Source organism: Phyllobates terribilis, unplaced genomic scaffold, assembly GCF_046119375.1.
Source record: "Phyllobates terribilis strain yellow unplaced genomic scaffold, ASM4611937v1 Scaffold_2__4_contigs__length_985480577, whole genome shotgun sequence".
In the NCBI taxonomy this organism is placed as follows: Eukaryota; Metazoa; Chordata; class Amphibia; order Anura; family Dendrobatidae; genus Phyllobates; species Phyllobates terribilis.
Genome location: NW_027362762.1, coordinates 338404427 through 338422766, shown reverse-complemented (window position 1 = coordinate 338422766; position 18340 = coordinate 338404427). Strand labels below are relative to the sequence as shown.

At 39.3% G+C, this 18340-nt stretch overlaps 1 protein-coding gene across 3 annotated transcripts in view; it reads right to left on the bottom strand.

The window, feature by feature from the left end:
* VWA3B (von Willebrand factor A domain containing 3B) overlaps nt 1-18340 on the bottom strand; it is a 267553-nt gene that overhangs the window by 207131 nt on the left and 42082 nt on the right. For all 3 annotated transcript variants that reach the window (XM_073664562.1, XM_073664564.1, XM_073664563.1), the window contains exons 7-11: nt 17638-17735; nt 17188-17298; nt 4401-4594; nt 3974-4128; nt 3065-3203 (exon numbers count right to left, since the gene is read on the bottom strand). In XM_073664562.1, coding sequence (XP_073520663.1) covers nt 3065-3203; nt 3974-4128; nt 4401-4594; nt 17188-17298; nt 17638-17735 — 697 coding nt within the window. The remainder of the gene's footprint in view (nt 1-3064; nt 3204-3973; nt 4129-4400; nt 4595-17187; nt 17299-17637; nt 17736-18340) is intronic.

Sequence of the window (18340 nt, the reverse complement as noted above, 5' to 3'; positions counted from 1 at the left end):
GAGAGGCAGAGTATCTCAGAAGCAAAGATGGTCAGATGTTCACCAATCTGTGAACAACTGCATCTAAGAATTTTTGAACAATTTCAGAAAAATGTCCTTCAATATAAATCATGCAAAGACTTTGAATATCCCACCATCTATAGTACATATCATCATCAAAAGATTCAGAGATTCTAGAGAAATCTATGTGCACAAGGGACAAGGTCGACCGTCATTATTGGTTGCTCATGATCTATGGGCCCTCAGTTGGCACTGCAGTAACAAAAACGGGTATGATTCGGTTGTCTAAATCACTGCATGGGACAGGAATACGTTTCAAAATCACTGCCTGGGAAAACAGTTTGCCGTGCAATCCACAAATGCAAGTTAAAGCTCTATCATGCAAAGAAGACATATATCAACGCAATCCAAAGCTTATTTAAAATGGACTGAGGCAAAACGGAAAACTGTCCTGTGGTCAAATGAGTCCAAATTTTAAATTCTTTATGGAAACCACGGATGCCATGTCCTTGTTATCAGCGCACAGTTGAAAATACTGCATCTCTGATGGCATGGGGTGGCATTAGTGCCTATGGAATGGGCATCTTACACATCTTAAAAAGCACTATCAATGCTGAGCATTATATAGAGGTTTTAGAACAACATATGCTCCCATCCACACAACATTTATTTCAAGGAAGGCCTTGAATATTTCAGAAAGACAATGTTAAACCACATACTGCATCCATCACAACAGTAAGGCTTTGCAGAAGAAGAGTTTGAGTGATGAACTGGCCACCTGCAGTCCAGACCTTTCACCAACAGAAAATATTTGACACATTATGAAACGAAAAATCAGGCAAAGACCCAAAACTGTTGAGCAGCTAGAATCCTACACCAGACAAGAATGAGACAACATTCCTCTCCCAAAACTCCAGCAATTGGTCTCCTTACTTCTCAGACATTTATAGACTGTTGTAAAAAAAGAAGGGATACTATATAATAGTACACATGGCCCTGTCTCAACATTTTTGAGATGCGTTGCTGCCATCAATTTCTAAAAGAGTTTTTCCAAACAAAATGGAAACTTATCTAACTTTAAACTGTTCTAAGTTTTCTAAGTTCTGTGGTGAATCAAATATGGCTATAATAGATTTCCAAATCATTACATTCTTGTTTTCTTTTCAATTTACAGAGCACGACAACTTTTTTGGCTTTGAAGGTGTAGTTTATGGGCATGTTCATATGTTTGGGGTTTTTAGGACCGATTTACAAATCAATGTCACCCATTTAAGTAAATTGATTAGTTAAAGGGGAACCTGTCACATTGAATATGCAGTCTAATCTGTGAACAGTATTGTACAGTGAAGGAGAAGCTGAGCAGAATGATATATATATAGGTTTGTTGGAAAAGATTCAGTATAATTTGTATGTTATTCATTAATATACCTGATATTTGTATGGATAGGAGTCCAGTGGGCGGTCCTTCTCAGTGATTGACAGTGATCTGCATGCAGTCATACAGGAAAGACTGTCAATCATTGAGTAAGACCTGCAAATGGACGTATTGAATAAAATGCAAGTTTTACTGAAACTGTTCCCTCAAAAATGTAAATCAGTTTTATCAGCTCCTCCAGCTCTATAACATCCTGCCTGCAGATCAGATGCCATTTTCAACAGAACAGATTCCCTTTAAATAATGGATAGCACTTGGATGTCATCCATATATCATCTGAATGCTATACAAGTGTCCTGTTTTTATCTCATATGCAAAATAAATGAAGTCTGAATGAGGCCTAACTAAAGTTACGTAATAATAACTTTTTCTATCAGTAAATCCCATTAAGACATATGGAGCCTTTTGTAAATATGTTTCTTTGTTTTCATGTGAAATACACTAGTGTGAATGGAGCCTATTTAGTACATGAGACACATAAAGTTTTAACTAATAACAGGTAAATTCAGCGATTATTGTCTGTATGATAAAACATTCCAGAATATATACTAGCCCAGCACAGCCCCTAGTCCCGCAGACCATCATACAGTATTATTTTGCCAAAGGATTTTCTTTATATTTTAGTTTCCAGAACTGTTCACCTCTAAAAACTAAAAAGAGCCAAATCTCCAGCACTGCAGTGCATATCTCCAGCGCCGTTCTAAGTTTTTTAAAGAAGTTCCCCAGTTCTGTTGAGGGCCAAGTAATTGGCCGAAATGTCAAATTGTTGTATATACAGTGGATGAACCTGTACTGATAAAATACATATTACGTTCTTTGCATCAACTTTGGAGTGCCGAATCTATTTTTACATTGCAAAAAAAGGAGCATGGACCGCACCTCCAAAAATCATACATTTGATCTAATGCCTCTTGGCAAAAATATACATAACTGAACATGAGGTTCTTAGTTTAACATTCTGATCAGACTGTATGAAGCCCACTGCCACGTCACGGCAAACCTCATAGTGGGTCCTAACATTTCCTACCTGAACGGGAGCGGAGCCGTGCGCCAACCACCGCCACAGCGACAATGTACCAGCAGGGCGGGTGGCCTGGTGCCTCACAGCATTGCATATTCTTTCCCCTTTCTTGGACCAGCACTCCTCCCATTTGGCACAGGTGATTTTAATTAGCAGGAGACTGCAAAGAGGGTCTAGCCTATTTTTGCTCTCATTTGAGAGCTTGAGGAAGGTGAGTTACAATGCTCCTTTCTTGTGGTGTTGGTGCAGTGTGTCGGCCATTGTTGCTGTGGTTTTGTGCTTGTGGGGCGGCGTGGCCTGGAGTCATGGGGACTCGGTCTTGCAGCATGGGTGCCTGTGAGGCACCAGGCCGCCCGCCCTGCTGGTGCATTGTCGCTGTGGCGGTGGTTGGTGCACGGCTCCGCTCCCATTCAGTTAGGAAATGTTAGGACCCACTACGAGGTTTGCCATGACGTGGCAGTGGGCTTCGTACAGTCTGATCAGAATGTTAAACTAAGAACCTCATGTTCAGTTATATATATTTTTGCCGAGAGGCATTAGATCAAATGTATGATTTTTGGAGGTGCGGTCCATGCTACTTTTTTTGGCATTGGCTATTTTTACATCACCTGTAAAAGCTGTAGTATTTTCTCTTTCAGTAAAAACAGCTTGTCCTTCATGGAATGTGAGGTATCAATGAGAATATACACTTGATCTTCAAGGATACTGCCGAAGAGTTCTCTACTCCCATTCTGAAGCCATTGGACCCTTAAAAGATGTGATTAAGAAAATATAAATAAAAAGTAAAATCTTGTGTTTGCTATCGTAGCCATGTTCATCCTTAGGGTATGTGCACATATCATCTTTTTTTTGGCGGTATCTTCTGAAAAAGTGTTGCAAAACCGACGTAAATGTCAACATTTTGCACAGCCACAGTAATGTAAGAAAGACATTGCTGTGCACATGTCCAGTCGTTTATCACTTCTTTCAACCACTTCGGAAACCCTGAAACAGTTAAAAGAAGCAATATGTTCATTCTTCGGGTGGCTTCTGCTAAAAAGTCACTGACTAGTTATAGTTTAAATTGTAGAAGCAAGGGCCGCCGCAAAGACAACAGCCAGCCAAGATTCAGCCAACAGCCAGCCAAGGTTCTCCAAGAAAAAGACCGCTGACTTTTTCCTGAAGTGACTTGCCTAGGAAAACCTCAGAAGGTCCACCGGCGTCGTAGAGATGTCAATTGCACATACATTTAGGCCACATTCACACATTCAGTATTTGGTCAGTATTTTACCTCAGTATTTGTAAGCCAAAACCAGGAGAGGGTGATAAATACAGAAGTGGTGACGTGTTTCTATTATACTTTTCCTCTGATTGTTCCTTTCCTGGTTTTGGCTTACACATACTGGGGTAGAAAACTCACCAAATACTCAAAGTGTGAACATAGCCTTATATTATCTTTCTATGCCCATTTCTAATGGTAAATTATCAGCTATAACCATAATGAAAAAAACACATAACGTAATCAATAATGATATCACCTTCTTATCATTTTGTCTAGTGCTGTCCTCAATTTTTCCTCATACCACCGGCATTTCTCCTTACTAATATGCACGTGGACGACAGAATCATCTTTCCAAAGCACGTGGACAAAACGGTCACAGTATTTAGCATTTACCATTTTCAGATTGTTTTCCTGGTTACAGAGAAGACATATAATATGTTTGACACATCACAAGACAATGTTAGACATCATGATATTCAGATACAAGAGGGGTCATAAACAACAGCACACCAATAACATGCCACAAAAAATACAAGCACGGCACTTGTAGTTTTCTAAGAATTTTTGCCACACTTATGTGCTAAAATGTTCCAAGACATCACATTTCCACATGTAAAAACACAAATACGATCTTTACATACAGTTTTTCCCATTGAAGTCAATAAGAAAAAACTTGTACTTACTGCGTCTGTCTGGATGGACTCATCCTCTGGTTTGGTTTTTATATCAACTACTCCATCGCTGTGACGAAAAGCACAGTCAGCAAGGGCATCATAAAATAGCAACTTCTGTGGTTTTAAGCCAAATTCCTCCAGCCATTCCTTTGAACTAACACAGTTTTCCAAAGTCTCCTCTACCCTAGTGTCGAAGTTCTTTTCTATGAACATGTAGAGATAAAGGACATACGCTCACATTTGCACATATTTGTATTGTTCAAGATTATTGTACTTGTTTTCTATTATGTATACCCCTCTTCACATGTAAAGCACCATGGAATAAATGGCGCTATAATAATAAATAATAATATAATGATGTAGAAAAGGGATCTAAAAAAGTAATGGAAATTCCCCACAGCACTACAGATTATATTTGGTTACTTGTTAATTGAGTTTGACTGGTCATAATGTTCTGAGAATATTTTTGCTCATGTAGTTACCTAACCTAAACTTCAAAAAGTTATCAAATCTTAGCTTCAGTGGAACAGCAATGTGATTTAAAGGTTTGCTCAAACAATATATCAAGGTTGCAGAGGTTGTGACCAGACTCGTGTTAATGAGGGGGCAGCTGACGCCAGTGCAGACATCAACTGGATATGCGTCCTTGGACACACGTTCAGCTGAAGTGTATTGCGACGCAGGGGACCTGCCGGGTACGTGCGCTGTGATACACACTGCTGGCCAATGAGAGCACAGCAGCTGATGTCGCCGTGCATGTGACTGGTGGCGCATGGGGATGATGTCATGCGTTCCCGACGCTTGAACACTGAAGTCACCTGTCAGTTTCAGAAGAGGATGCTTCACGTCGGGGGAGCGAAGGGAAGGTGAATAGAATTTTTTTTTTTTTTATGTATTAAAGAACAGCGGTAGAACGGGGTACATATACCAGGATGGGGAACATACAGTTAAAAACAGTTAAATACACTTAAAAACTTATATCCTTTATTGTTATCAATTTAACTCTCTTTCTAATTTTTAGTTGTCACTGAGCTAATGGATGGAGACTGGCTGCTGTGATGTAAATAAACAAAAAAGCAGCTTCGCCGTGTCCTATTTATATGACTCCGTCCGTCTTACAATGTTGTGGGTCTCCAACCAGTAGCCGTGACTTACGGCTTCACATAAGAAAAGAATTTTGGTGAGTCCCAAAAATAATTAAAATCCTCAATTTATTTCAAAATAATTTAAAAGATCATACAGGTTGGGAATACATCTCAACGCGTTTCTGGAGAAAAGCCCTTATTCACTGAGATACAGATTCCTTATGATACATGGTATAAAAACAAATGGTAACCAACCGTTGATCAATAAGCACATATGTTAACAATCAATCACATTTGAGAATAATTAGCATAATCACAAGGCTAAATCACAAGGGAAACCAGAAGGAGAAAAAAAAACAAAAAACCCACACAAACAAAAAAAAACCTGCATTCAAATCCCTAAAATTTAAAAATGTAATATAGGTAAAGAGTATCATTCCTATGGTTCATGCCGTTGGGGTATTTTGTATCAAGTTTAATGATCCAAATTAATTCTCTTAGGAGGAGTTTTTTCCTCCAATCCCCTCTCTAATAGGAATATCCACTTTTTCTATCCCATAGAATGAAAAATTGTTTAATTCCCCTTTATGTCTCTCTACAAAATGCTTGCATGTTCCTGAATAGGATATGTTTTAATTTTTGATGTTGGTAACACATTCTGCCATCCTTTTCTTTAATTTACGTATTGTGCAGCCAATGTATTTTATTTTACATTCTTTGCAAAATATTCAATACACAACGTAATTTTTATTGCAATTGATAAATCTTTTAATATCGTTAGCTGCATCAATGTATACTGGCACATAGTGCATTTGGAACATGCACATTTAAAAAAACTTTTAAAACTTAGCCAGGTTTTTTTTATCACTTTTTTGTGGCACATATAGACTTGGAGAAAGAGTAGCACCTATTGATCTTCCTTTCCTCGGCACACATACTAATCCATTTTTCTGGATTTTATTTAAGTCCCGATCTTGGAATAATACAGGGACATATCTGTTTATAATATTTTTTATTTCCTGAAATTGGCAACTATATGGGGTACTGAAAATGTTTTTTTTGGCCATATTATTAGATTTTATTATTATTGGTTTCTTGTTGTTATTAATACAATCATCTTAGCTGTTTAAATGAGTATTTCTTACAAGAACTTTTTTTTAATGCTGAATCAATATGTTTTTTCTTATACCCCCTTTACATTAATCTAGATGTTGCTACCTTTGCTTGTTCATTGAATAATGTGCTATCAGAGCTATTTCTATAAATTCTATTTAATTCACCAAAGGGGATTGAATTCACAGTATGGGCGGGGTGGCAGCTGTCTGCTCTAAGTGTAGTGTTCCCACTAATAGGTTTTCTATAGTTGCGATATCTAACCTTTTGTTGTTTTACATCCCCCATGAAATACAAGTCCAAAAAGCTGATTTTATCCTCCGGTTCAGTATAAGTAAATTTTAAATTTACATCATTAGCATTGATATAGGATAAAAAATATGGGATTTTTTCCACTTCTCCTACCCATATTAGTAAAACATCGTCCAAATATCTAACATATACAACCCCTGGCAAAAATTTTGGAATCACTGGGCTTGGAGGATGTTCATTAATTTGTTTAATGTTGTTGAAAAAAAGCAGATCATAGACATGGCACAAAACTAAAGTCATTTCAAATGGCAACTTTAGGGCTTTAAGAAACACTAAAAGAAATCAAGATAAAAAATGTGGTACTCAGTAAGGGTCATTTTTTTCAGACCAAGCAGAGGGAAAAAATTATGGAATCACTCAATTCTGAGGAAAAAATTATGGAATCACCCTGTAAATTTTCATTTCCAAAACTAACACCTGCATCAAATTAGATCTGCTCGTTAGTCTGCATCTAAAAAGGAGTGATCACACCTTGGAGAGCTGTAGCTCCAAGTGGACTGACATGAATCATGGCTCCAACAGGAGAGATGTCAATTGAAACAAAGGAAAGGATTATCAAACTCTTCAAAAAAGGTAAATCTTCACGCAAAGTTGCAAAAGATGTTGGTTGTTCACAGTCAGCTGTGTCTAAAATCTGGACCGAATACAAACAACATGGGAAGGTTGTTAAAGGCAAACATACTGGTAGACCAAGGAAGACATCAAAGCGTCAAGACCGGAAACTTAAAGCAATATGCCTCTAAAACAGGAAATGCACAACAAAACAAATGAGAAACGAATGGGAGGAAACTGGAGTCAATGTCTGTGACCGAACTGTAAGAAACCGCCTAAAGGAAATAGGATTTACATACAGAAAAGCTAAACATAAGCCATCATTAACACCTAAACAGAAAAAAACAAGGTTACAATGGGCTAAGGAAAAGCAATCGTGGACTGTGGATGACTGGATGAAAGTCATATTCAGTGATGAATCGCGAATCTGCATTGGGCAAGGTGATGATGCTGGAACTTTTGTTTGGTGCCGTTCCAATGAGATTAATAAAGATGACTGCATGAAGAGAACATGCAAATTTCCACAGACATTGATGATATGGGGCTGCATGTCAGGTAAAGGCACTGGGGAGATGGCTGTCATTACATCTTCAATAAATGCCCAAGTTTACATTGATATTTTGGACAGTTTTCTTATTCCATCAATTGAAAGGATGTTTGGGGATGATGACATCATTTTTCAAGATGATAATGCATCCTGCCATAGAGCAAAAACTGTGAAAACATTCCTTGAAAGCAGACACATAAGGTCAATGTCATGGCCTGCAAATAGTCCGGATCTCAATCCAATTGAAAATCTTTGGTGGAAGTTGAAGAAAATGGTCAATGACAAGGCTCCAACCTGCAAAGCTGATCTGGCAACAGCAATCAGAGAAAGTTGCAGCCAGATTGATGAAGAGTACTGTTTGTCACTCATTAAGTCCATGCCTCAGAGACTGAAAGCTGTTATTAAAGCCAGAGGTGGTGCAACAAAATACTAGTGATGTATTGGAGTGTTCTTTTGTGTGTTTGTTCTTCATGATTCCATAATTTTTTCCTCAGAATTGAGTGATTCCATATTTTTTTCCCTCTGCTTGTTCTGAAAAAAATTACCCTTACTGAGTACCACATTTTTTATCTTGATTTCTTTTAGTGTTTCTTAAAGCCCTAAAGTTGCCATTTGAAATGACTTTAGTTTTGTGCCATGTCTGTGATCTGCTTTTTTTGAACAACATTAAACAACTGAATGAACATCCTCCGAGCCCGGTGATTCCATAATTTTTGCCAGGGGTTGTAGTTCAATGTCATTTTTAAAAGGACTTTTGTCTGTGAAAATAGTGCTTTCTTCCCACCATGATACAAATACTAATATGGACAAAAAAAACATTTTCAGTACCCCATATAGTTGCCAATTTCAGGAAATAAAAATATTATAAACAGATATGTCCCTGTATTATTCCAAGATTGGGACTTAAATAAAATCCTGAAAAATGGATTAGTATGTGTGCCGAGAAAAGGGAGATCAATAGGTGCTACTCTTTCCCCAAGTCTATATGTGCCACAAAAAAGTGATAAAAAAACCTGGCTAAGTTGTAAAGGTTTTTTTAAATGTGCATGTTCCAAATGCACTATGTGCCAGTATACATTGATGCAGCTAACAATATTAAAAGATTTATCAATTGCAATACAAATTATGTTGTGTATTGCATATTTTGCAAAGAATGTAAAAGAAAATACATTGGCTGCACAATACGTATGTAAATTAAAGAAAAGGATGGCAGAACACGTTACCAACATCAAAAATAAAAACGCATCTTATTCAGGAGCATGAAAGCATTTTGTAGAGAGACATAAAGGGGAATTAAACAATTTTTCATTCTATGGGATAGAAAAAGTGGATATTCCTATTAGAGGAGGGGATTGGAGGAAAAAAACTCCTCCTAAGAGAATTATTTTGGATCATTAAGCTTGATACAAAATACCCCAACGGCATGAACCATAGGAATGATACTCTTTACCTATATTACATTTTTAAATTTTAGGGATTTGAATGCAGGTTTTTTGTTTGTTTGTTTTTTCTCCTTCTGGTTTCCCTTGTGATTTAGCCTTGTGATTATACTAATTATTCTCAAATGTGATTGATTGTTAACATATGTGCTTATTGATCAACGGTTGGTTACCATTTGTTTTTATACCATGTATCATAAGGAATCTGTATCTCAGTGAATAAGGGCTTTTTGCCAGAAACGCGTTGAGATGTATTCCCAACCTGTATGATCTTTTAAATTATTTTGAAATAAATTGAGGATTTTAATTATTTTTGGGACTCACCAAAATTATTTTCTTAGCTAAAATTATGTCTCCCATGCAGAGCATATACAGTGGTGGGAAAAAGTGTTTGCCGACCTTTCTGATTTCTTATTCTTTTGCATCTTTGTCACACTTAAATGTTTCAGATCACAAAACAAATTTAAATATTAGACAAAGATAACACAAGTAAAAACAAAATGTAGTTTTTAAATTAAGGTCTTAATTATTAAGGGAATAAGAAATCCAAATCTATAGGGCCCTGTGTGAAAAAAATATCCCCCCCCCCTTAAAACATAAATTAACTGTGGTTTATCACATCTTTGGGAAGCGGAGTTCAATGTCCCTAGCCACACACAGGCCTGATTACTGCCACACTTGTTCTCAATCAAGAAATCACTCTGCCTAACAAAGTGAAGTAGACAAAAAGATCCTCAAAAGCTAGACATCATGCTGCGATCCAATGAAATTCAGGAACAAATGAGAAAGAAAGTAAATGAGATCTATCAGTCTGGAAAAGGTTGTAAAGCCATTTCTAAAGCTTTGGGACTCCAGCAAACCACAGTGAGAGCCATTATCCACAAATGGCGAAAACATGGAACAGTGATGAACCTTCCCAGGAGTGGCCGGCTGGTCAAAATTAACACAAGAGTGCAGCGATGACTCATTCAAGAGGTCATAAAGATCCCAGAACAACACCCAAAGAACTTCAGGCCTCCCTTGCCTCAGTTTGAAGTCAGTGTTCATGACTCCACCATCCATAAGAAAGAGACTGGGCAAAAATGACATACATGGCAGAGTTCCAAGACGAAAACCGCTGATGAGCAAAAAGAACATAAAGGCTGTGTGCCCACGATGCGTTTTTTCAAGAGTTTACGCTGCGGAATTTCCGCAGCGTAAACGCTTGGGAAACGCTTGGTAAACCTTCCCCCATGGTCTCCAATGCAATTCCGCACTTTCAATGCCCATGATGAGGATTTTTCCGCAGAGTTTATGCTGCACTGAAAAATCCGCAGCATGTCCATTAATTTTGCGGAAGCGCTGCGTTTTCGCCGCCATTGACTTGCATTAGAACGCGCCAATTCCGCAAGACTGCATCTGTACTTGAGTAATTGGCGCGTTCTAATGTGCAGATGGTACCCGGGTGTGGAGGACAGGAGACTCTCCTCCACACCCAGGTACCATAAAAAAAAGAATAAAATAAAAAATAAAGATTTATATTCACCTTCCGACGGTCCCCGGACTCCTTCTCTCTGCTTGCCGATAGATCGCGCAGGACTGCGGCGACGACACAGTCATGTGACGGCAGGTCTTTTCAGTACAGCGTACCGCGATCTGCCGGCAGCCAGCACAGGAGCGCAGCAAGTCTCAGGGGCCATCAGAAGGTAAGTATTAGGTTTATTTTTTTATTTTTAACCACTCTCTAGGGTCACACTATATAAATCCACGCCTTTTGCATGGATTTATATAGTGTGACCTAGTTGTCACAAGCACTTTCCAAGTGATGCTAATCGCTTGGAAAGCACTTGTCAACCCGCATGCGGAAATGCCAGTGAATAACGCTTCATTTCCGCATGTCCCTGGCAGGAATACGCATGTACAATCCGCATGCGTTTTTTTCTGCCAGGGAGATGCAGAAACGCTCAGGAAAAAATCCTGAGCATTTCTGCATCGTGGGCACATAGCCAAAGGCTCGTCTCAATTTTGCCTGAAAACATCTTGATGACCACCATGACTTTTGAGAGAACACTCTGTAGACTGACGAGACAAAAGTTTACATTTTTTGAAGGTGTATGTCCCATTACATCTGGTGTAGAAGTAACACAGCATTTCAGAAAAGGAACATCATACCAACAGTAAAATATGGTGGTGGTAGTGTGATGGTCTGGGGCTGTTTTGCTGCTTCAGGACCTGGAAGACTTGCTGTGGTAATTGGAACCATGAATTTTGCTGTTTACCAAAAAAATCCTGAAGGAGAATGTCCGGCAATCTGTTTATTACCTCAAGCTGAAGCGCACTGGGGTTATGCAGAAGGACAAAGATCCAAAACACACCAGCAAGTCCAACTCTGAATGGCTTAAGAAAAACAAAATTAAGACTTTGGAGTGACCTAGTCAAAGTCCTGACCTTAATCCGATTGAGATGTTGTGGCATGACCTTAAAAAGGCGGTTCATGCTCAGAAACCCTGCAATGTGGCTGAATTACAACAGTTTTGCAAAGATGAGTTGGCCAAAATTCCTCCAGAGCGTTGTAAAAAAACTCATTGCCAGTTATTACAAAAGATTGATTGCAGTTGGTGCTGCTAAGGGTGGACCAACCAGTTATTAGGTTTAGGGGGCTATCACTTTTTCACACAGGGCCCTGTAGGTTTGGATTTCTTTTTCCCTTAATAATGAAGACCTTCGTTTAAAAATTGCATGTTGTGTTTTCTTTGCCTAATATTTAAATCTGTTTTGTGATCTGAAACATTTAAGTGTGACAAACTTGCAAAAAAATAAGAAATCAGGAAGTGGGCAAACACTTTTTCATACCACTGTATATACCAGGATGGGAGATATACATACCAGGATGGGGTTCAGGATAAGGGACATATATACCAGGATGGGGAATATACCAGGATGGGTAATATACCAGAATGGGGCCCAGGATAAGCAACATATACACTAGGATGGGGGATATATATACAAGGATGGGGACATATATACCAGGATGGGGCCCAGGATAAGGGGCATATATACCAAGATGGGGAATACAGGTATACCAGGATGGGGCCCAGGATAAGGGGCATATATACCAAGATGGGGGATATTGGTATACCAGGATGGGACTCAGGATAAGGGACATATATACCAGGATGGAGGACATATATACCAGGATTGGCTCACGATGGGGAACATATATACTAGGATGGGCCCAGAATGGGGAACATATATAGCAGGAAGGGGAACATATATACCAGGATGGGTCTAGAATGGGGAACATATATACCAAGATGGGTAACATATATACCAGGATGGGTAACATATATACCAGGATGTGGCCAAGATGAGGGACTTATACAGTCATATGAAAAAGTTTGGGCACCCCTATTAATCTTAAGCTTAATGTTTTATAAAAATTGGTGTTTTTGCAACAGCTATTTCAGTTTGATATATGTAATAACTGTTGGACACAGTAATGTTTCTGCCTTGAAATGAGGTTTATTGTGCTAACAGAAAATGTGCAATCTGCATTCAAACAAAATTTGACCGATGCATAAGTATGGGCACCTCACCAGAAAAGTGACATTAATATTTAGTAGATCCTCCTTTTGCAAAAATAACAGCCTCTAGTCGCTTCCTGTAGCTTTTAATGAGTTCCTGGATCCTGGATGAAGGTATTTTTGACCATTCCTCTTTACAAAACAATTCCAGTTCAGTTAAGTTTGATGGTCGCCGAGCATGGACAGCCTCTTCAAATGATCCCACAGATGTTCAATGATATTCAGGTCTGGGGACTGGGATGGCCATTCCAGAACATTGTAATTGTTCCTCTGCATGAATGCCTGAGTAGATTTGGAGCGGTGTTTTGGATCATTGTCTTGCTGAAAGATCCATCCACTGCGTAACTTCAACTTTATCACTGATTCTTGAACACTATTGCCAAGAATCTGCTGATACTGAGTGGAATCCATGCGTCCCTCAACTTTAACAAGATTCCCAGTGCCGGCATTGACCACACAGCCCCAAAGCATGATGGAACCTCCACCAAATTTTACTGTGGGTAGCAAGTGTTTTTCTTGGAATGCTGTGTTTTTTTGCCACCATGCATAACGCCTTTTTGTATGACCAAACAACTCAATCTTGGTTTCATCAGTCCACAGGACCTTCTTCCAAAAAGAAATAGGCTTCTTCAAATGTGCTTTTGCATACCTCAGCCGACTCTGTTTGTGCGTACTTGCAGAAACGGCTTCTTTCGCATCACTCTCCCATACAGCTTCTCCTTGTGCAAAGTGCGTTGTATAGTTGACCGATGCACAGTGACACCATCTGCAGCAAGTTGATGCTGCAGCTCTCTGGAGGTGGTCTGAGGATTGTCCTTGACTGATCTCACCATTCTTCTTCTCTTCCTTTCTGATGTTTTTCTTGTCCTGACACTTCTGGCCTTAACAAGAACTGTCCCTATGTTCTTCCATTTCCTTACTATGTTCCTCACAGTGGAAACTGACAGGTTAAATCTCTGAGACAGCTTTTTGTATCCTTCCCCTGAACAACTATGTTGAATAATCTTTGTTTTCAGATCATTTGACAGTTGTTTTGAGGAGCCCATGATGCCACTCTTCAGAGGAGATTCAAACAGGAGAACAACTTGCAAGTGGCCACTTTAAGTAGCTTTTCTCATGATTGCATACAGCTGGCTATAAAGTTCAAAGCTCAATGAGGTTACAAAACCCAAAAAAGTGCTTTAGTAAGTCAGTAAAAAGTAGGCAGGAGTATTTAAAACAAGAAAATGATAAGGGTGCCCATACTTATGCACCGGTCAAATTTTGTTTGAATGCAGATTGCACATTTTCTGTTAGCACAATAAACCTCATTTCAAGGCAGAAACATTACTGTGTCCAACAGTTATTACATATATCAAACTGAAATAGCTGTTGCAAAAACACCAATTTTTATAAAACATTAAGCTTAAGATTAATAGGGGTGCCCAAACTTTTTCATATGACTGTATACCAGGATGGGGGACATATATACTAGTATGGACGTGATATATACCAGGATGGCGGACATACAGTGGGGAAAATAAGTATTTGATACACTGCCGATTTTGCAAGTTTTCCCACCTACAAAGAATGAAGAGGTCTGTATTTTTTAACGTAGGTTCACTTCAACTGTGAGAGACAGAATCTAAAAAAAAATCCAGAAAATCACATTGTATGATTTTTACATAATTAATTTGCATTTTATTGCATAAAATAATTATTTCATACAATAGAAAAACAGAACTTAATATTTGGTACAGAAAGCTTTGTTTGCAATTACAGAGGTCAGATGCTTCCTGTACTTCTTGACCAAGTTTGCACATATTGCAGCAGGGATTTTGACCCACTATTCCATACAGATCTTCTCCAGATCTTTCAGGTTTCGGGGATGTCGCTGGGCAACATTGAGTTTCAGCTCCCTCCAAATATTTTCTATTGGGTCCAGGTCTGGAGACTGGCTAGGCCACTCCAGGACCTTGAAATGCTTCTTATGGAGCCACTTCTTAGTTGCCCTGACTGTATGTTTTGGGTCATTAACATGCTGGAAGACCCAGCCACGACCTATTTTCAATGCTCTCACTGAGGGAAGGAGGTTGTTGGCCAAAATCTCGCGATATATGACCCCATCTATCCTTCCTTCAAAATGGTGCAATTGTACTGTTCCCTTTGCAGAAAAGCACCCCCAAAGTATGATGTTTCCTCCACCATGCTTCATGGTTGGGACGGTGTTCTTGGGATTGTACTCACCCTTCTTCTTCCTCCAAACACGGCGAGTGGAGTTAATACCAAAAAGTTCTATTTTGATCTCATCTGACCACATGACCTTTTCCGATGCCTCCTCTGGATCATTCAGATGGTCATTGGGAAACTTCAAACGGGCCGGGACATTTGCTGGCGTGAGCAGGTGAACCTTGCGTGCCTTGCAAGAATTTAATTCATGATGGCATACTGTGTTACTAACGCTAATATTTAAGACTGTGGTCCCAGCTCTCTTCAGGTCATTGACCAGGTCCTCCCATGTAGTTCTGGGCTGAGTCCTGACCTTTCTTAGAATCATCCTTACCCCACAAGGTGAGATCTTGCATGGAGCCCCAGACCGAGGAAGATTGACAGTCATCTTGTGTTTCTTCCATTTTCTACTAATTGCGCAAACAGTTGTGGATTTCTTAACAAGCTGCTTGCCTATTGTCCTATAGCCCATCCCCGCCTTGTGCAGGTCTACTATTTTGTCCCTGGTGTCCTTAGACAGCTCTTTGGCCTTGGTGGAGAGGTTGGAGTGTAATTGATTGAGTGTGTGGACAGGTGTCTTTTAAACAGGTAACGAGTTCAAACAGGTACAATTAACACAGGTAATGAGTGCAGAGTAGGAGGGCTTCTTAAAGAAAAACTGACAGGTCTGTGAGAGCCAGAATTCTTGCTGGTTGGTAGGTGATCAAATACTTATTTCTGTTATGCGCTAAAAAGAGGGACCCAAAAAGACTGGCAACAAACCAGGAAAGGCGCAGCCATAGACGCACTTGGTACAAGTTGCACAGCTAGACGAGCCCTTGAGGGCCGGGAATATTCTTCACCCAGCTCCCATTAAATGGAAAGGGGACTTTGGCAGAGCCCTTCCCAGGCCCACTGTCGCCGGACAGTCTGGCATCTGGTAACTCGGCTGGTGCCCAGTCTAGGACCAGGTGAGTACCTCTGCAGGAACCCAAGAAAGTGTAACCAAAAGAGAAAATGAGAAAACCCTGCTGTAATAGTAAAACCTAATGCTAACACTACAAACCACCAAGCACATGGGAAACTGCAATAAACAGCAATGGACTGAGTAGGAAGCAGGTTTATTTAGCCCGCCTAAAGATCAGGTGCTGACTACCTACCAATCGTCCCCAAACAGCCACTCCCTGCTATCTTTAACAGCAGGCTAGACAAAATCCAACCATTGCTTATTGCCAAACAAAACAGCATCCTGCATTGCTTGACAGCCAGGGAAGACAGCATCCCATCTTCCCTGGGCAGAGAAATCAGTGAGGGACACGGTGTCCCATATCCTCACACATCCCACAACACCAGAACTCAACGATCCACAAGATTGGGACAATTTACCTGCACGTGTGGTAACTCCACCTCTCGGGTCAGAACAATGATGGCACTTGCGACCTCCATTACCAGGTGCACAGAACCACGATTCGTAACAATTTCATGCAATAAAATGCAATTTAATTATGTAAAAATCATACAATGTGATTTCCTGGTTTTTATTTTTAGATTCTGTCTCTCACAGGTGAAGTGTACCTATGATAAAAATTACAGACCTCTCCATTCTTTGTAGGTGGGAAAACTTGCAAAATCGGAAATTTATCAAATACTTATTTTCCCCACTGTATATACCAGGAAGAAGCCTAGGATGGGGGACATTACTACATAATGGGAGAACTCATATGTCATTATAGGATTTAGAACGCTACGAAGGCCCATACATCTGACCAAAATACTTTGGGCGGGGGGCTAGGTCCAAATTTTGCACCGGGGCCCATCGGACTCTAGTTACGCCACTGCTACTCAGTAACACAGAGCCAAGGCAAACAGCTTTTTATCCTTTTGTTAAAATGCCTCTATATTTTATAAAATAGTATCATAAAAACGTAGTACATGATTGACCCAACAAGTGACTGTCCTATACAATGTGATATAACCAAGTAAGTTTACAAATATTACCATCTTCTGAGTTGTAGAAAGTCTTCCATATGTCTTGCAGTTGGTTTAGATTTTCTTGAGCTTCACTTAGTTCAGTCCTGATTAAAAGCTCATCCTTCTTCAGGTCAAGTTCTGGAATTATGGTATTTCATAATTATTTATAATGAAAATTGGTGCAAAACATCAGAATTAAATAGGCATCACCTCTATACATTTTCATCTATAATCACTAACGTCTCATGCAAACGAGCTTGTGCACTCTGGCCAGTAACAGAGTATACAAATGAAGCCCATTGTGCAGTGTATTGCGTAATGCTTCTGAGAGATATTCCGATACAGCCTGAAATAAGGTGTGCAATGTTTTTTAATAATTTGTTTCCCACCATAATGATATAAGTACATATATAAATGATCCTTGCTTTACTTGCTTTTTCAAAGATTTTATTCACATATAATCAATCAAAATTTTACCTGCGAGAACTTTTGATGCTTCAGGCATATCTGGATATCCTTTGGACTGATTTGTCTTCCTTTCATCCTCTTTGCTTTTCTCTAAATGTATATGGAACCTGTAGAAAGTAATGTTAAATTAGAAGCAAAAGAAGGGTTAAAAATCTAGACATCGGGTGAAAAACAGCTGTCAGGCAAGGTTCAGACAGGCATATATCATTGTCCATATACACACTGGACCGCGATGCCCAGACTGACTGAGGATCTCCCAATCTTAACTTACAGTATCATAGTCACATATAAAATTGTAAGATCGGGAGACAGAGGACAGTTCGGGCATTGCAGTCCGTATACGGACTGTGAAATAGTAATGTTTGAAACCGGACTAAAAAATTCACAATCTGAAAGATAAGAGATTTTTTTTAACTATTGTGACTTCCATATTTATTAGTCATTTATTGCTTAAAACTACATATTGTAGTGTGTCATCTTTGACACAAAAAGTGTCTGGTTTGAAAAAAAAAAGTAAATGCACTCATTTTATTTGGCAAACTTAAAGGATTGTCCACTACTGAATATACCCTTTTAAATGGACCCAGAGTTACGTAAAAGTAAAACAAGTGGATATTCACCTCCCAGAATATTGCTGTTCTCAGCACGGTGTCTCCTGATGGTCTCATTACCCCAATATCAGTCGGGGGGGGAGGGTCATTGTGGCCACTGA